Source organism: Punica granatum, chromosome 6 (assembly GCF_007655135.1).
Source record: "Punica granatum isolate Tunisia-2019 chromosome 6, ASM765513v2, whole genome shotgun sequence".
In the NCBI taxonomy this organism is placed as follows: Eukaryota; Viridiplantae; Streptophyta; class Magnoliopsida; order Myrtales; family Lythraceae; genus Punica; species Punica granatum.
Window position 1 is genome coordinate 17,950,372 of NC_045132.1, and position 20,610 is coordinate 17,970,981.

Consider the following 20,610-nt stretch of genomic DNA (forward strand, 5'->3'; position numbering starts at 1 on the left):
TGCCTATCCTGTCATGCATTTTACGGAGCGATGGCCGATTTTCCACAGATAACCGATTAAAATGCGAACTTGGAAGGTTCATGATACTCAAAACTAGTTGTCCGGGGCAACTTGAGATTATTTCACAAACTCCGGGAGTCGTTTCGAGACAACTGGAACTTTGGGTGTATTTTTAGACTTTCCTAATACTACAGGGTGCAAATTCTATATTTAAATGTCTTAAAAATTTTAAAAACTCAAAAACCAGAGGAAATAACGACTTGCCCCACAAATCTGTATTTATATTTTTTTGAAAATTTTTTAAATTTTTTTCTTTGCTAATTTTAATAAAATATGTGTTAAAAGTGTCTGATTAGGCCTAAATACCTATTATATTTTTGGCATGTGTGCCAATTGGGCCTGCGAGCCTACTTCATATTTTGGGCCTGTTCTTACCCCGTTACACTTTCCAAGGCCTCGATTCAGCTGCGTTCGATTCCGTTTTCTAATAAAGAGCAAGCTTACACATCGAGCCGGAAAAAACAAAGTGTTATAAATCGTTGAAAATAGTAATGTAGATCAACAACAGTATACAATTGAGTATATAATAATTATGGTAATTTAATTTCATGAATAAAATATGAAAAAATGATATAAAAAAGCGAGAAAATTTTAAAAATTTTATTTTAAAAAGCAAACTCAAAATATTAAGAAAATTCTATTAAAAAACGGATCATTTTTAGGCCATCTGATTGGCCCATCATGTTCTTACTTTCATATATATATATATATATACACACACGTGTGTATCACTGATGTTAATTGACTTTTAAAAAAAAGTATGTTGAAAAAGATGAGAAAAATGTAATTAATACATTTAGTAAATATATATCGGATGTGAACTGTATAAAAAAATACGTAAAGAATTTACTTTCATCTATTTGGGCAGTAGTGTGTTCTTGTGATATGCATATGCTTGGGCATAATCATCCGTGAGTATTATAATATAGTGATAGATGCCATTAATAAATTCCATAAATTATTTTATATACTATAAATAGTACATCCATAAAAAAATAAATTTAAAATCAAAAGTTTGAAAAGTAAAATTTCAAAAATCATCCCAATTTTACAAGATTTTATACGAAAAATATTATAAATATTATGAAAATATTATGTGGGCAACCAAATTGTATAAAAAAATACTATTTTAAAATTAAGAAAGATTGTAGATTTATTTATAAAAACTCAAATGTTTTCATTGGACATTCGATTCATTCTAAGGTTATCAGGCTGGAGCCACCATTATTTATATATTTATATATTTATTTATTTATATTTGCTGTAATAAGGAATAGGACAAATAATTATTAATTCTAACCATATAAGTAGATTTAAAATAGAACGAAATAATACGATTTTTCAGGTGAAAATTGAAATTCGTTCTGAGTTTGAATTATGACCAAAAGATTTTGTTTCCTGTTTTATACAAAAAGATAGATATCCCAACGAGATTGAGATAGAGATTTTTGGGTCAACCGCCACGCGCTTTCACCCACTTGAATACATACATGACATTCATAATCCTTCTTAATTCATCAAATGTTCTGTTCCTTTGCGAACGAAGTTACCGTTAGGCGTTGAGAGAGATCGATCCATCGAGCTATCTCCGACAATGGTGAAGGTGATGCTGTCCCGCTCCGACACCATTGGATTTTGCCACAAGGTCCGAGATGCTCTCGGGGATGAATCGCTAGAGCTCCACTTGTTCCATGAAGCCGTCCTCGAGTTCAGGTCATCCCGTGACCACTCTGTGTTTGTCGACAAGGTCACCATGCTGTTAGATGGCCACCCGGACCTGCTCCACTCGTTTAATTTCTTCTTCATACCCGATGAATGCAAGATCAAAGTCCGTGGTGACAACAATCCACACCGCAATAAAGCCATGGCCAAACTCATGTTTCAAAGCACAATCGATTTCGTCAATAGGGCCAGGAAAAATTCAGGCGTCATCCCGAGATTTACGGGTCATTTGTCAAGATCATTAGTACCCACAGGGGCAATCTGCTGGAAGCTTACAACAAGGTCTCTACACTGTTGAAGGATTTTACGGACTTGCACCGCGATTGCAGCAGATTCTTTCCAAAATCCGTGATCAAGACAGCGAAGAAGCTCGAGACTAGGTCGAGTTGTGGGAGATTCGGCCCCAGCTACAGGCTTCTGCCAGAGGCCAAGGTCAAGTCAAGTTGTCCGGGACCAAGCATTGCAGCTCAGGTCCTGAACCATCAGCTGGTATTGAAAAGCAGCTTTCCTACGTCGGATTCCAGTGGGAATCAGTGCAGGAATTCCACACGTGAGAATCAACACAATGATGAGCTGTTCCTATGTGAGGATTATCGGTACGAGCTGGACATGCTGATCAAGATCACAAGGTCGGCCATCACCCGCATAAAGAATTTCCTCGAACAAGGTGATCGCTCTGCAGGACCCATAAAGGGCATTTGAGATCACCTGATTGCGGCGGATCTGAGGTGCATCAAGCAGATATACAGCGAGCAGGGCCTTGAAATTGTGAACGAAGTGCACAAGAAACCGATGAAGGCCCTGCCTGTAGTGTTGAGATGGCTCGAGCAGAGGGAAGATGAGTGGGTTGAATTTCGGTCAGAGATGAACAAGAGTTTGAAGCAGTTTCATCAGTCCCGATCACTTGGTGGCTCTAAAAGCGACTCCTAGGACCGGAAAGTTCGCATGGACCTGCACATTCAATTGAATATTTTTAATCAGACATACAGAATTTGTAAACCTCTTTCCTAGAATTATGATTTATTTGCTCACAGGCAAATAATCTCTGCTTCAGGAAGTGCCCTTAGATGGTTAGACAGTGAATAGATGTAGTTCTTCATAAACCTCCTTGTTTAGTCATCTTGATGGAATCCTTATTGGCAGTGAAGATCGCACTGTTGGTTTTTCGTGCTTGCGTTGCTTTTGAAGAAATTGAACTTGTACAATGTATATCTTCAGACCCAAATCAAGAGCTTGGAGTTGATGACATCTAATACTGCCCGGCGGTGGGATCATAGACAGCATTCCCATGACTTGTTTTCTCCATCTCTTGGTCCCTTCCTACGTGGACAAACTCGTTTTCCGGGGAATTCTGTTTTACACTCCCTTAATTTTACAATATCATCTGTTTGTGGATCAAAAACACAATCATATTTCTGTAGTACAATATGTAAATCCTATCGCGGTCAAAAATGTGATCAGTCTTAAATGCTCACGAGTTCCAAAAGTGTGCAGAATGCTTGAACAACCCGATGAAGAAAACCTGCAGAGTGCTCTCATTACCGGCTTAACTGATGCATGACCATAGGCAGGAAGTCAACAATGGTACCATAGACGATGTAAATATGCTGTTGCAGTACTTGAACCGAAATTAGCAGGCAAATATCAAGCTAATTGTTCCATACAGACCCATCATATGTCCATTGTCGTGGCGTGGAGAAGTGTACCTTAGCATCCCGTATCAAAGATCATAAAGATTATTTATGCACTTCATGCCTATCCTGTTGCGCATTTGCTGGTGCGATCCAGATAACTGATCAAAATGCGGTTACTTGGAAGGTTCATATGATACTCAGCGCTAGCTGTCCGGGGCAACCTGAAAAGATTTCACAAATGCCAGGGGTCATTTCGAAGTAATCTAAACTTTTGGGTGTATTTCTAGACTTTCGTAATACTACAGGGAGCGATTTGAAATTAACCATAAATATAGCATAAACCTCAGATCTCCTCTGCCGCCATTTTTTGGACCTTCCTTCGGCTGTCAATGGCGGGAGCCTCCTGAAAGCTTCTGAGCCATCTCCGCCGTCGCTCTCTACTTCGCAGTTTTTCCCTCATACGCACCGCCATCTGCTGCCACCTCCGACGCCAATCCACAGCCCTCGCTTCCTCGCCTCCCTCAACTCAGTCCCCCCAGGTTCGTTTCTCCATCTCTCCCTTTCTTCATTGGCAGGTTGGCCAGCGAATGTAGTGTGCTTAATAAACCACCAGCGCTCGGTCCACATGACATAATAATTCTGGGAGGTGCGTACATTTGGTGACATCATCAACTTGACTTTGTATATGCACGAATATACAACGGATTGCGAAATTGTGCAGAACAAACTGAAATGCAACGGTGACAATGATCCTACGATTAGACTATATGAATCTCACATAAGTCATTTTATATAATAGTATACTCATGCAACAGTCAACATTTTCACAACCGATGGATCACGCCTATTAAGTCGTATCAGTCAACGAAAATTATATTATTGTGGATGTCATTCGAGGTATTTTAATCTTGAATACATATACCATGGCTCATGGCTTGTGTCGGTGCCTAATAATGAGATCGAAATACTTCTACCGGCTAAAGTGATATTATGGAAAAAGAAAAATATGACTTATGTGAAAGGTAGAAATATTTGGACTTTGAAAACTCCTAGTGATTGTTTTTGGAGTTGGAGGAAGATATCACATTTTATGATTATTAATGTAAGGCCTCTAATTTTCAATAAGCTTGGTGATGGTTCTCAAATTTTCTTTTTACATGGCTCTTTGTTACCTTGTGTGGTTCGCTTGCTAACTATTGTTTGTGGTCAGGACTCAGGTGTGTCTCAGCAATAAGGCATACATGGTTACTGTAAATTTTGTGCATTGTGCATGAAAGTGGAGACTTATCGGGCTGGTAGATAGAACTCATAGGGCTTCTGTTCCTTGGCACAATTGAGGCCATTTGGTTTCACATTCCAAGGGTATCTTTAATTTACTTGGCTTTGTATCTGGCACAGATTGAATACGAAAAGTCAAGCAAAGGTTGCGGATGAGTTATAGATGTCATGAGTGTGAGTTCTGTGAATTGAAGGAAAGGGTAGAGGCCATCTATTTTTCTCTTGTCCATTTAATGGGAGCTGTCTGGTCGAATGTCGACTTGGGAAGAGCCAGTCTTAGCAGAACTCAAGCAAGCTAAGCATCCGAGTTACGTCCTCACGGACATGTTCTTTAAGGGTAAAAGGTTGGATATTATCATTTTGAAGTTGCTATGGACGTGCTCTGTATACCATATTTGGGAAGAAAGGAATGGAAGACTGTTTTTGTAGAAGCATATGGAATTGTTACTAGTGAAGATGGCAAAGTTCAAAGCTGCTGCAACGCCTTGAATCTCGTTTGGAGCTGTAAATTTTAAAAAAAAATTTATTTTTTCCTATCAAAATAAGAAAATAATTTTCACCCCCAAAAATCTGGACTTCACCATAGAATATCTTTCAGGAACATTTCCCCCTTCAATTATGCTCAAGGGAAAATGTCCCTCCTATCATCAGAGTTAACGGATGCAATGGGCGTGCCACTGTCTTCGGTACGTACAAGTATACTAAATTAAAAGTAACTAGTCTTTTATCCAGCGTGTTCAACGGATTTGTCATCGTACTATCGGCTACCATTTTTCTGATAATTATTCACATTTTTAACAATGATTTTTTTTATTAATAACAATAATTTATTAATTTGAGATTCTGAACAATAATCTTTAATAACATTAGAGGAAATATAAATGATTCAGCAATATTCTTGCATCCAATTATCTTATTTTAATATGCATTATATATATACATATTTTTTCTATGGATTGCATTATATATTTTTTTAATAGTCAATAACTAACAAAGATATCACGGATATTCAATTTATATGTTTACTATACAAATTTGTTTTTTGATGTGAAAATAATGTTTTGTGACATTCAATTTTGTTTGATACAATGAATATGTCGTCGATTCTATACATTAGTTTTACATTATAGGAAATTTTCATGGTATTGTATCCGTGTGTGCATATATAGATATCTATTTAATATATTGGGAAAATAAAGAAACAAGATTTCAAATTATATATTCCTAGGTTATTGAAATTATGAGCATGGATTTTATGAAGAAAATTTTATAATAAGAAGTTAATATGCAAATAATAATTGATTCTATAGTTTATATTAATATGCAAAAAGTTTATTTTTATACTACAAAACTTTAATATGGTAAATTTTGGACTTATTATGTGGAATATATATTCAACTTATACTTAAAGAATTTATGTAATAAATTCATATACATTGTTCCTATTATCAGTCTAATTTCTATGAAAATAATATCAAAATATCCAAAAAAATCAAAATCTTTAGTTTTATTTAATGAAAGAAAAATAATAACATAATATTCAAAATTTTATAATTTTAATATTTGCTTGAATTTTATTCTTTTCACATTACATAAATGAGTTTCATGAATTTGAATAATTTTAGATAAAATGGCATATTCACTTCAATGAAAGAAATATTTAATTAAATTTTAATAAGATTACCTATACAATACTTCTAAAAATTTATGAATGTTTATTTATTTACTAATGAAATAGAAATCCTTTCCTTAATACTTGTTTGATTTTTTTTATTATATAGTGTTAATTAATCACAATAATAATAATAATAATACATTATACTTTGCTCATTCCCATATAGCAATTAACCATGAATTAATAACTAATTGCTGTTCCATCCTTATCTATTACGATGTAATCTAGTTTATATTATACATAGATAAATAAATAAATAATAAACATATATATAATATTATAAGATTTATGTATTATTTATATATTTATCGACATATATAAAAGTGTACGTAATATATTGTATATATGATTATGGACATACATATATAAAAACAGACTTCAAATATATATTTATTATAAATATGAAGAAAATGATTTTTTATAGATATTGAAATATTTTGTTAGATTTTTTTATGAGCACAATATATATGGCCAATAGATACTTATGTAAAAGAAACTAAAGTTTCCCTCGATCAATAATTTCCTAATTTTCTATTTTTTTAATAATAAATTTGAGTCCATCTAGATATTATACGTAAATCTTCTCGAGTCAAGGGATTTTTTTCGTTAATTCAGCAAAAAAAGGGGATCTTTTCATTCAGTTATCCAATACTTAAGTCTTCTTACTATCTTCTTTCTTCGTTATTTTTCTATTTTAATAAGAATTTGCATTATTAATTATTTTTTATTTATAACATAGCAAATTTTGAGGTGCCATTTTCCCATTCAACATCTATAGATGTAAGTATTTTTTCTATCTTATCTTTTCATTATTTTTCAATTTTGCATGAAATTTTTTTTATTAATTTATTGATTTATAAGTTATAACATAGTTGATTTTGAGGTGCTACAATAGTTTACCACATGTAAAAAGAATTAGGATCTAAAAATAATACATGAACAACTAGAATAGTATCAAAAGACTGTGGGTTACTGTGACATAAGAAGTAACGAAATCATCAATATGATGATACGAGATTAGTATGTTTATAGGATTCTTTACTAATTTTTTAGTTTTCTTGATAAGATTCATAATATAGAATATAAGTCATCACTTTTTTCTTGATAGGTGATAATTCATCTAATTTTAAGTGTTTAAGAATTTATTTTCTTCAAAAATTCGATATTAATTATTTTCTATATTTTTTTAGATAAGTTGTACCTTTTTATATTATTGTCATATATATATATATATATTTACTTGAACATTGTAATATAAAATTATCTTAATATTTTTCCTCCTTAAATTTTTTTTCGTATAATATATATTATAAATTAAACTCTCTTAGTTTGTAATTACGATATAGTTTTTATGGATATTATACTTTTCTTTCTGAAAATTTTCTTGTGATAACAAAGTAGAGATGTGTTCAGAATTTTAAATGTGGTTATATATATATATATATGTGTGTGTATGAAAATTTTCTATATATATTATCCGATAAATATGTCAATAAAATAAGTATGCCAATATATATAATTCATTGACATCTTATGATTTTATATTTTTAATTTATGTATGTCTATACATATCACTGAATCGAAATTAATGATTTACTAAACATGAATAAATTTATTTTTCCAAATTTTATATTTCTCTAATAATTTTAATTTCCTAAAAAAATTATCTTTCTTGTGAAAAACAATTATCTTATATTACTTATTATTTAGTTAACACTTCAGAATTGAATCAAAATCGGCGATTTCACTGATAAGTTTGCTTATGATAATCATCGTGGAGGAAATAATTAAATTTCCTCGACTATATGTGCCTTTTTTTTATCAGTTACAAGGAAGTTCGACTATATGTACCTTAGATAATTCTCTTTTCCAGTTATTTATTTTCAATTATTTATAATTATATGTCTTTCTATATTTGAAACTGGTATATTGCTTTTTTATTAAATTTTTTCCATTTTAATGGTATAAATTTAATTGTTTTACTTTTTTAAAATATTAATTTTAGATTGTGTGATTTTGATTTAGAATACAAAAATCATATTTAGGATATCAAAATCTTGATTTATTATTTAGGAGTAGTGATCCTCCAATAAAGTCATTTGATTCTGAAGTCAAACAATTTCTTAATTCATACATTTTTTAATGATACGTAACATATTTAATTTTAAGTATACTTTTTGTTAAAAATTAATAATCATCTCACTCAACGCGCGGGTTCCAACTTAGTTGATTATAAGTTTGATGTTATTATCTAAAACTTGCGACTGTACAATCGTTTATATAATCTTATAACTAGTTTTCAACCTATGCGTTGTATAGATTTGTGACATAGTAATTTTTCTTATTTTATAGTAATGGTAAGGTTCAATCATGAAAAATCACTACTTATTAAAAAAAGATTAAATCATGAAAAAGTTTCTTAAATAAAATTCTAATTTTTATAAATTGATTTTTTGAAGTACTTAAAATATTCATATAATATTACATGAAGATTTTGAATCAAATTATAAATTTCTATAAATAATTAACTAGTGATGATTAATAATGATTTCATTAAGGGAAATTATTTTTCCTCCGAAAATGTTCGCAGGATGTTGCTCCAAATGCCACTCAAGTGCAAATTGCCGCTACTTTTTTAAATAATTGCAATGCCATTTGTGAGACATTCAAATGAAAGAGTAAATAGGCAATTTCATCCATAACTTTTGAAGTTCACATCAATTTAGCTCCTCATGTTTTAGTTACATCAATAATGTCCTCGAATTTTGAACTGCTACATCAATTTGGCCATCGTTATATCAATTTAGTCCATCACTAGTGCATCAACATTAGGTAGTGCGATGGTTTCATCAATTAGGTGGTTATGTGGTATAGGTGCATTGATCAGATCCCAATAAACTATCAATTTGGTCTCTTGCTACATCAATAAGGTCCTTAGGCATCTTGCCGTAATGTATGAATATTGACGATATTAAATGCTGGAAATTGTTACATCAACTCGGTCCTCTTGCCACATTAATTTAGTCTATGTGCTATTTTTAAAAAAATTGAACTCATGCCTTCCTTCGTCCTTCCCCCTACTGAACAAAGCCATCTTGGGCTACTGGAGGACAAATCCGTTGCAGATGGATTGAACCATGAAATTAACTGAATGAAAATACTTGCCAAAATAAAATGAAATTACCAAAATGACTATATTAATAAATAGATAAGTGTTTACAATAGAGTGTACATGTTTCTTTTTGTTACATAAATTTAATAAATGTGCTATTTTATTTTATTAATGAGATTAGGACTTGCGAGACCTCTCGTTTAGTCTCGTTCTCCCTCTTTCTCTCGCGTTCAATCTGTTGAAGCTTAGAGAGAAGAACTTGCGCTCAATCCAATCCAATCTGCGGCAGAATCCTAGCTTCCGCAGAAGAAATTACGCTCAATCTACTAAAGTGGATGAGAAGTTGGAACCCTAGCTTTCGCGGTGGAGAAGAAATTCCTTTCCTCGAATTGGAGGGCAGAAGGAGGAGAGGAAAGGCGGAACCCTAGCTTCCGGACACAAATCAGAGCAGAGCAACGGAGGAATAGAGAAGAAGAAGCAGAACATCGGAGGAGTGGGTTTTGACGTTTCTCGATTTCAAGTAAGTCTGCCATTTCAATTTCTCGAAGCACAACAGCAGAGGTTTCACTGAATCTGTGATTTCAAACACTAAACACGACTCGATTGGGTTATATCAATTTGCCCAGCCATTATATCAGTTGAGTCCCTCATCAACTTAACGAGGTTTTAATGCCGTTGCCCCTTTGCCACAAAGGACACATCTACTATTTGAGGAATCAAATTGATGTCACTGGGGATCACTCTAATCTCGTACAAAAACACAGAAACTTGTGGTCGATCAGTGATGGACTAAATTGATGTAACGATGACCAAATCGATATAGCAGTTCAAAACTCGAGAACATTATTGATGTAACTAAAACGTGAGAGACTAAATTGATTTAAACCTCGAAAGTCATTGACGAAATTGCCTATTACTCTTTAATTAAATAAAATTCTTGGAGAAAGCCGAAATGAGGATTAAAAAAAGGGGCTATTCTGTTACTTTTAGGAAAGAAAGAGGACTAAAAAAGTAAAAATAGCCTGCCATTGCCCGCAAAGCTTCTAAGCCGTCTCCCTCCTAGCTCGCCTTCTTTTGGTTGTCAATGGCGGCAACAATCCATGTACGCCGCTGCGCCCTCCTTCGCAGCTCTCCCTCCGTCATACACTCCGGCCGCCCTCTTTCCTCTCCGAAGCCATTTCACAGCTCTCGCCTCCTCGCTTCGGTGGGTGCTCCGCTCCCGTCGGCCCAGCCCCCTTTCCAATCCAACCGCTTCTTTTCCGCTAGTTCAGCTGGGGAGCATTCCCAGCTCTGGGGAACCGGCCAGTCGACGACAGCAAGGAGTGAGCACGATGGTTGCACCAGCTCAGGGCTTAGTGATGCTGCTCAGGATGTTTTGAGCAGCGTCGCTGATGACGGACCAATTCTTCCGGTGAACGTCCTGATATCGCTTCTCGATCGTTGCCATGATCTCTCAGGCTTGCCCTGGTTAGTTGGGAAACATTCTGGGCATTGCTGAAGTTGTACAATGGTTCCCTTTGAATCGCTTGTTTATCGGAATTTGGTTGATCCGGCAGGTGGGTGGTGATTGCATCCTCCACCATGGCGATGAGGATTGCTCTGCTCCCTGTGCTTGTCATTCAACTAAGAAAACTGAAGAGAATCGCCGAGTTAACGCCAAAATGTGAGTCATCGTCTCTGTTTCATCCACTACCCTTGAAACTCATCCTCGTTAATTGCTTGTGTGCCTCATAGCCATGGCCAAGAAGTAAATTTTGGGTACGTTCGGATTTGTTTGTATGTTGTTCTTTCGGGAAAGCCATGAACTTGTTTTTGTTTTAGGTGGTGTTATACATATGGGAGTCTGTCTCCTGCCAGTGTAGATAGATTGGATGTTTAAGTTTTTTTAGATTCTCATTGTATCATTTGTGCTCTTGAAGTGCCTCCACCTCTGCCGCCGCCTTTCTCAGGAAGGAGTTACTTGGACCACATTATTCTTTTCCAGAGGGAGCGGCGAGCTTCTGGGTGCCCCTCGTTGCTGTGGATGCTTTCATCCTTTTCTGTACAGGTAATTTCCTAGTCTCTACCGGGCTAATGATCGATGAGTTTGATTTCTATTTGTTATGCGGGCTATCCTCCTTTAGTTTACGCTTGCATCTGTCGCACGTGATTAGCAGAGGCGCGATCTTGACCCTATGCAAGTATTCAACTTTAACTACTAGTCTGAATTGTGAAAGATTGCTTTCGGTTTTAGATTTGTCGGAGCTTAAATATTTTGATCAGAGAAATACTGTGGACTCCCCCAAGGCCAGTCCTTTGGAATTGGAGAGTTGTTTTCCTTGTTTTATTTACCGTAGCTCATTTTTTTAATTTCCTTTTGGGATCTTGGTCAAGCGTACAGTCTGCTTTTCGCAGCTCCAACTTTCCCGCAGAGCTGTTGTCTAAATAAAACTTCTCACTGCCTATCTGGCCCAGAGCACGAGAGAGTTCCCAATAAGATAAGTAGGTATGAGATTTGAAGGCCGAGATAGTGGTACTAGGGTAGAACGCATAAGAGGAATGAAGGTTTAATGTTGATGATAGGGAATAAATGCATAACAGAATTGAAGGATATAAGGGGAGAATACACAGTTCTTCGCCGTGCATAATTGGGAAGTATCTACAGAGAATAATTGTACACTACATTCTGGTAAAGTTCAAGGAATGAAGATTGATTGTGATGCTTTTGGGAATTTGCTGCAATCAACAATATGATGCATTTCCTATCTGTAAAAGTTTCAGCAAATGAATGTGTTAGGGGAAGAATTGTGACTAGATAGAACCTTTTGGTAATCCTTCAACAAAGTACACTGCCAAAATGATCTTTCGCCTAGAGGAAGTAAGGAGACAAGAATATGGATTTATGGAAGATAATTAGCGAATTGTGTCGAGACATATGGTATTCTATATGAGGGAATTGAGAATCTTGATGCTTCACGCAGACAAAAAATTTCCATTTGTACAGAAGCATCTATGGATTGTCTCAAAGATTTATAGGCATCATCTCTCTCACACCTCCTCTGTTCCATCATTTTGCAGTAATCTGAAAAGCTAATATTTTATCTCCTCCTGCTTTATATGCTTTGGCAGGTCCCATGCTTTCTTTTATGGGTAGCTACAATCCGAAAGATGTCATTGGACAATCATACTGGATTTGATAGTGTAAAGTATTGACACCCTCATTTGTACAGACTCTTTTACTTTTTTAATATAATTTCCATGGCATTTTTTCCTGTGGAAGTGTAGATTATATTAGAACAAACTATTAAAAAAAAAAGCTGAAAATTTGGAAAATGGAGGTCCATCAGTTCTTTTTTTCCCCAGATCTGGGAAAGGACATGTGTGTGCTAAAGTATTTAACAAAATTGTAGAAACATCTCTAGGATGCCTTATGATGTTGTTTATTTTTTTTGTGTAGAAAGCGAAGTGCATATAGAAGCTGTTTGCTATTCAGATATATGTTAGGGTGCTTGTTTACCTTGGAAAAGGTTGCAGAAAGTATTGCATTCTGAGTGATAGTAATTTTTATCTCTTTTAAGCCGTGATTTAGTATAAAGTTTTGGTGGAATTAATGGATCCAAACAAATTGCAATTGATAAAATAAAAAAATAAAAATAAAAATCTCAAATTTCTTTGAGTGTTAGCAAAGGATCATTGTTTCTTTAAAGCAACAGGGGCATAAAGACAAATGTCGATCTTAGTTTGTTGCAAAATGAAGATAGAAAAAAGTGTAGTTTCCTGTTCCTTATGAAATTTAGTACACTATCTTAGCCATTTTCTTGTCAGTATTAGGTTATGCGGGTCTCCAGTAATACAAATTTCTGCGACATGTATTCTTATGCATTTTAGGAGCCATTTGATCAATGGACCATTTGTTTCCTAATTAATATCAAGTTTTTGAAAGTGTGCAATACCATTATTCTTTCATACCTATTGAGGCAATTTTACTTTTCAGAGGGCATGTCTGAATGCTGATGGCGTTTTCCAGTAGTGTTTTTCTTTCTTGGCGAGGCTTCTCTGAGTAGTTAAACTTGGTATTTATCTTTTCTGAGTAGTTAAACATGGTTGTTACTGGAACGATGATTCCATCATTAACATTTTGCAGGGTGGAATATTGTGGTTTCAAAATTTGACGGAGAATCCTCGTAGTGTTTTGGGTTCCATGTTTCCATTGCTGATTGGAGTTTTGCATTATACGAATGTACAGGTGCCCAGCTGGCTTATCGCATCTGTAGTTGTGGGAATTAACAAACATATGCTGACTTATATTCTGTCTTAACAACAGATTTCCTTTTCAAGACTGCTGGCTCGTGAAAATCCTTATCTCATTGACTTACTTGCAAAAGTGAGTCGTTTGCCTAGAAGCTATACTTTTAGTAGCCCTTATTGGACTGTTGACATAATTAACAACTTTGCATCATTTATTTATTTTTTCCCTTTTGGCATATATGTTTGTAAATACATTTTTGCATCTTAACAGTTTACGTAAATGTTTCCTTTTAAGTCTTGCTGCAGGCCTACAAGAAGTATTTGGATTTGATAACATTCCCAATCATATGTATTGGTTTCTGCATACCCCAGGTAATCTTTGTTGTTACTCGCAAACTGGTTTATTCACCTTCTGGAACTGTTTGTCATCTTTATCATTAATGGAATAAACAGTTTTACCTGTATGAGTAATGCAGAAATGGAATTGTGTTTCAGAGATTTTTGAGATGATTGTGTTCAGTTGGATGGTTTAGTTCCTTGTGAAATAATTCTCATTGAGATTCTGTTCCTTGCTGCTTCAAGTAGATTTTGCTGTAATTGGTAGTCTTGAAATCTATTATTGTTTATCCTTCTTGGTTCACATCTATGGATACATGTTAGAATCCTCTTTGCTGCATTAAATATTTTTGTGATGATCAATATTATTTTGAGAATGTATTTTTTCATTCACATGTTACCCTTCTATGAACAATTCTCTGCTTTGATTTGCAGGGATCTTTAGTCTATTGGGTAACCAATGCAACAGTAAGTGTTGTCCAGGTATTCCCTGACTCTCTCTTCCCTCCTGTTTGAGCAGTGATGCACCCAAAAAAAAAAAATCTTCCTATAGCAGGTCTTATATAAACAATTGAGTTGGATATATTCTCATGGAAGCCATGCCATTAACTGTGCAGCAAATATCTCTCAGGCATCCCACAATTCAAATGAAGCTGGGTTTGCCAAAGGAGGATATTCTTCCCGAAAGGGATCCATACTCTGACCAGATGGTGACATCTGAAATAACCTTTCTAGGTTCAGAAACAACGCAAAAAGAAACTTCTGAACAGGATTTGTCTCCCAGGGAGTTGCTTGCTGTGAGCATTTAAATATGATGTGTCTTCTACAATTTCAAGGGATTCATTTTTGGTTGCGTTCTGATCTTATTTGAAATTGTCAACAGCTATCACTAAAACTAACATCTGAAGGGAACCGAGATCGAGCAATTTCATTGCTAAAGTAACTGATGTACTTCCCTTGGATCTTTTTTCTTATCCTTCTTCTTCAGATGCTAATCGTTCATTTTTTATTGCAGAATGGCACTTAAAAACGACCCTGACTATATTACAGCAATGATCATTCTGGGACAGACTCTGTTGCAAAGAGAGGAGCCAGAAGAAGCTGCCCTATATTTAGAGGGTGCTATTTCCAAGGTCTGTACCTTGCTATTTTAGTCATTCTATCTAAATTATTTTCTAAGTATGCATGATTCTAGAATTTTTAGTCCTGTCATGGTGGTTAACCTAATTTGTCAATTATTTATGACTTTATATGCCATCTCTATTACTGATCTTCCATTGCTCCTCATACCTGATTTCACCATGAGCTTTGACCAACTTAAGACAGTTTTGATGTCAACATTTTTCCTCTACCCTGAGCGTGTTCAAATTTTTGTGGTCCAGTTATTTCGTGTTAGCTATCTAACGGAAGCTGAGTATCTATATCTTTTAATGGTTGCATCTCAATGGGCAGGCGTCGCTTATATACAGCAGGTATGCTCTATAATGCTGTGACAGTAAATTAGATCCAAATTTTCGTTTGTTATGTGGTTCCAGTTTTCATCCATAATATCTAAGAACAGTCAATCCCAGATGAGTCAATATGAATATATTCCTTTCCTATTCTCATAAAAGTACATAAAACTGAGAGAAAATTTCATTCTATTTGAACACTGTGTGGAATCCAGAATTAGTAACAAACATAGGATTAGGATGGAGAAACTGCAGTACATGATTGCTTTCACAGTGAATGTCTTTTAATTCGTGGCCGCTCAAAGGCGCAGTTTTGTTCCAAGAATAATGGGTAATGTCTTAATTGGTTCACGGTGGAGCTGGAGTTCGAACACTTGAGGAATGAAATCCCATTAAGGACTACTAATTATCTTTATGTTTGGCTGACAACTTTTGTTTATGGGCTTAGAGCTACTATTGATCCTTGAAAGAACATTAAAGTCTATACTGTAACTTGTTGGGTTGAACTTTCTCTCTGTGGATTCATATAATTTGCTTCGACTTATCTTTTTTGCCAGTCTAAGTACGCTCAAGGAATAATACATCTTGAAAGAATTGCATTGTTGAAGGAGCCCAAGGAACCGAAGAGCAAAGCCGATTATTATGAAGGGTTGGTGTTGCTGGCAAGGTAAGGCTGGAGCGATTCTCTACTGGTTTCGGCAGTCGATAGAGCATCTTTTCCATCTCCCGAGGATAACCAACTCATGGGATTGTTTTGTTTTCATGCAGTGCCTTGTTCAAAGAAGGTCGTAGGGCTGAAGCTGCAAAGTATCTGCGACGAGCTGCAGCTTACGATTCTCGTTATGATCAACTGCTAGAACAATGTGAGAAGGAAACTCAGAACTTTGTCAGGGATCTCGTTAACAGCAGGAGAGGGGACTACTGAATGGATAGTCTTCCAAGGGCAGCTCTGCACGTCCGATGTAACAATAAAGACCAAATCAAGCAGGCGTTCCTGGGAGGTTAGAGGTGAGACTGTAAATATGATTACTGTGGATAGTTCTCTACTGTAATTAAGTAGATCTTTTCCTTGGCGTGGCTGGGCCATCCTGGACTTGAACCAGAGACCTCACCCTTGAAGTAAATCACCGCACCTATGGTCCAACCAATTGGGAGAGAATCAATAGATTCCTTTTCGGGAGCTATTCATCCTTCCCAAACGCAGCATACAACTCTTGGTTGCACTGCGCTCTCCAAGTTAATTCTTTTGAATAACCAGTTACACTAAAGGATGTGGTCAATATGGCTAGAACCACACCTGTAACCCACGTTAATTCAAGAGGTTTTTTAAAACTGCGGGTCAGGTTAGATAAAATTGAAGTTCTTGTCATTAGTCCCAAAGATTTCAAATTATGTAAATCTATATTTGTTACCAAAATATTGAAAAAAAAAGGAAATAAAGGATGCTTGGGAAATTGTGGCTTTAAATGTCAGTTAATTGCTTCTTTGTTTCTATACATATATGTATATGTATATATGGATATATATGTATATGTATATATATATATATATATATTTATTTATTTATTTTGCTTTTGGGTTACCAAGAATAGGTATGTATTAGCGGGTAGTCGCATCTCCGGCCCCGAGAGCTATGGCGTAGTGGGCGGTCACGCTCCCTTTTGTCAGCTTACATGAACTCTCTTAAGTTAAGAGTGGACTCCCTTACAGGCATCCTGGCAACACACGGTTTTCTCGCTTTACGAAGACTGCGACTACACGGCGCGGTTCGATCTTAGGATTTCAAAGAATTACTAGGCCAACCTACTTTGGTGGTGCGTAGGTATAAGTGGTCAATGGATGTGGAGATGTGTTGATGAATATGGTGTTGGTGTTATTATGATGTTGGACAGTGTCGTTACGGGGCGACCAAGCAGCCATCCAACAACAGTGCCTCTCGGTCCCATATGTCTCTCTTTCCAATCAAATGAGGATTGAAGAAATTAGATTTTTCCAGGACATTGGAAAAGGATCAATCGAGAGTTTGTCCCTCGACCAAAACTGTCAATTAATTTCACTTCGCCCCCAACAGTTCACGGCTCTTTTAAGTTGGCGCCGTGATATGCGGATAGTTGCTCCGAGAGATGCCCCTAAATAGGATCATTAGAAACGTATACCACATAGCGCCCCGTCGATAAACAATGGTAAATGTTGATTGGAAATTGGTCAGTTTGCTTACAAGAGATACCCGGGGTTGCGCAGAGTGCAGATTGAACGTGGCTGAGTGCAACGTTTCAACGAGATGTTCATGTTTTATGTTGATTAAAAGTATATTTATCTGTTATTGGCTTTCGATATCGAAAAATATATACAACAAAATTTGGATGTATTCGGTCATGGATTGAATATAAAGAAGAAAATATCCAAATTTGATGACGAGAGCTGAGTAGGATACAACCACGCCAGTCAGAGTCTTCACAGGCGAAAATGTCCTTTGATGACAAAAATTTGATATCCCATCCCCATATATGTGACTAAAATTTTATTATTATGCAATTTAGTCCCGAGGACCATGCTAAGACTTGGCGTCGGAGCGGTAGCAAGTTATACCTTAATCCTACGTACGAATGGCGCGGTCCCTTTTAAGAATCTGTCCCATGCGATGCTTAGATATATAGTCATATCCACTTTTCCTAATCTTTGTCCTACCACCAAAAGAAGAAAAAAAAAGAGTCGATTAGCCAAGTTGTCAAGAATCGAGATGTTTCCCTAAAGAGTTCAAAGAAGCTCCTTTGTTGATTTCCCAATCTACAGGTTGTCCTAAAACTTCTAATGGATGTACAAGTGGTTCGGATTCAAGTCCAATTCAAGGAACTTATTCAGATAAGATGACGAGACTCTTGCGTCTTATAAACTCAAGGAGAAGGAGACATTCGTAGGTTGTTTAAGATCAGGACTAGCTCCTTGCCGCAAAAGGAAAAGATGAAAATCATTATTAGAATATAATTGCATTTTAGATATTATAGGTAGACTTTAATTTTGCAACATCCGAGTATCTCCCTTTTACGGAATGCGAATGGGCGAAGTTACCATATTCAGTAGGTCTCGAGTTTTTTTTTTTTTTTTTTTTGGTTAGCAGCTGATTATATTCCAAGGCACGAGAAAATATTAGGATCTATTTACTTTTGGAGAAGTTTTTCATAAAACATTCTTAAAAGATAGAGAACTAAATTTTAGTTATGACTTTCATTTCTCATTTATTAGTTATCATTTAGTTTGACTATTAATTTAAGCTCAATATTAAATTAGTGATTAAATTACTATGAATTTCGATTTTCTAAATTTAATATTAGTAAACATATTTTTATATATTTCTACAGAAAAAATAAATTTAGAAAATGAGAAGAAAAGTAGATATAAAAAGTGAATATTAGTTCTCCAAAAATAAATAGATTCTCAGTAAGTTCACTTTTTTTTTTATAACTTTTACACTTCATAACTAAACATATATTTATGGAAGGGATATCATAATTTTTGTAAATAGAAATATATAGATTTTTTCCACCCAAAATTAGAATAAGAAAGTATTCGCTCGTTGAGAAGTGTCACGTAACAATCATAACTTTGAATGATGTTCCGATGCGGTATCCTGTTTGAGTCCATAAAACCGATGACTAGTCTGTGAATAGGAATTCTGGTATTATTAGTTTTCTATCTTTATCTTGAGGAGATTGTATATAACTGACTTTAACAAAAAAAAAAAATTTGTGCACCAAAGAAATTACTAAAGGAAGAAAAAGAAAAAGTGAATAGAGTATAATGTAATGACATGTTTTCCTCATATTTTATTTCATGTCAATTATCATTCTCACTAGTAGGATTATTTATACTCTTTGTTTAAAATATTATTTTTATGCTAAGTGTGTATCTCATTTATAATTGAAAAAAGGACCAAAAAAATCATCAAAGGAAGTAAATAAAATGAATATTATATATAATTGAAATATAAAAAAAAAGACTTAGGTGGTATTGGCTTCAACTTAAAATTAATTGTTGAAAATTAAGGGCGAAATTTTATGCACCTAATAAAATAAGTGCTTAAATAATTAAATTAATTTTGTTTCATGAGATAAGTTTGAAAAATTTTACATCATTTGAGAACCTTTTTACATATAATTTTTTTTCAACTTTAAGCCCAATTTCTTTTTTACGAAGCAAATTTTTTTTAAAAAAAGAAATTGATTGAGCTAATTGAGAAGAGGAGGGAGATGGTGTGGCCTCGACGACAGCAACTACTGACTCAAGCAAGTTTCGTGGGCGACCTTTGGGCGGGAATGGCCGTCTATGAGGCCACCATTGCATATAATCTTCTCCTTTTTCCTCTTCTTTCTAAAAAAAATTTAATAAAATACTTCCTATTGGGCCACCTGCACGACTTATAATAAGATCGACCTGTCTTGGATGGTGTTCATGTCGATCGGGGATTAATCAAGCAAATCCCGAAATTTCTCATTGTAAAAAAAAAAAATGCAGAAAGAGATTGTGGTTGCCAACTAACGTATGCCCCGTGGTTGGCAAGATGCCCCGTGGCTTCTATCTACCTCTCTTTCTTTGAAAGAAAAGGGAGAAGGAGATGATTCTGGGTGGTGGTAGTTCCAACGATCTTGCCTTCGAAGGTGGTAGCCAGTGTCGAGGCCTTCACCTCCACCTCCTTAGGTTGTCACTCTCTCCCTCTAGCCTTGACTGGTCCTATGCAAAAATGAACTCATTTTGCAATTTTTAAAACTTTAAGGTCACGTTGTAAATATATAAAAAAATGTAGCTTAGTGGTTAAAGAAGATAAAAAGGTAATTTTTGAGTTATGTAATCATCAATAACTTCTTATTAAGGTAAGTATATAAATTTTTTACTTTACCAAATAATCTGTAATCAGCACTTAATTTGAGTAATTAAACCACGCTTACTAAATTGAGAGCATTTATTTAATAATTATTATTAAAGAAAAAAATGGATTTTTTGGGACTTTCCTTTCATGAATATAAAAATTAAAATTAAAAATAGAAAACTCAAAAGGAAAAAAAACCAATAATTCACCATTTTACTTGTTCTTCTTCTTCATCTTCTTTGATCCGTCTA

At 35.0% G+C, this 20,610-nt stretch overlaps 1 protein-coding gene across 6 annotated transcripts; it reads left to right on the forward strand.

Annotated features, from left to right (window-relative positions):
- The first annotated feature begins 10,528 nt into the window (after positions 1-10,528).
- Positions 10,529-16,967, forward strand: LOC116210291 (ALBINO3-like protein 2, chloroplastic). 6 transcript variants are annotated; one of them, XM_031544144.1, is made up of 14 exons: positions 10,529-10,948; positions 11,038-11,144; positions 11,401-11,528; positions 12,590-12,661; positions 13,605-13,706; positions 13,785-13,844; positions 14,015-14,080; positions 14,480-14,512; positions 14,662-14,841; positions 14,928-14,983; positions 15,060-15,177; positions 15,427-15,516; positions 16,053-16,162; positions 16,264-16,967. In XM_031544144.1, the coding sequence occupies exons 1-14, from the start codon at positions 10,566-10,568 to the stop codon at positions 16,418-16,420; spliced, it is 1,662 nt and encodes a 553-aa protein (XP_031400004.1). In that variant the 5' UTR covers positions 10,529-10,565; the 3' UTR covers positions 16,421-16,967. The 6 variants fall into 6 exon arrangements, with proteins under 6 accessions (XP_031400004.1, XP_031400005.1, XP_031400006.1 ...); XM_031544143.1 differs by having other exon boundaries at positions 10,530-10,948; positions 14,480-14,527; XM_031544145.1 differs by lacking the exon at positions 12,590-12,661 and having other exon boundaries at positions 14,480-14,527.
- Positions 16,968-20,610: the final 3,643 nt, after the last annotated feature.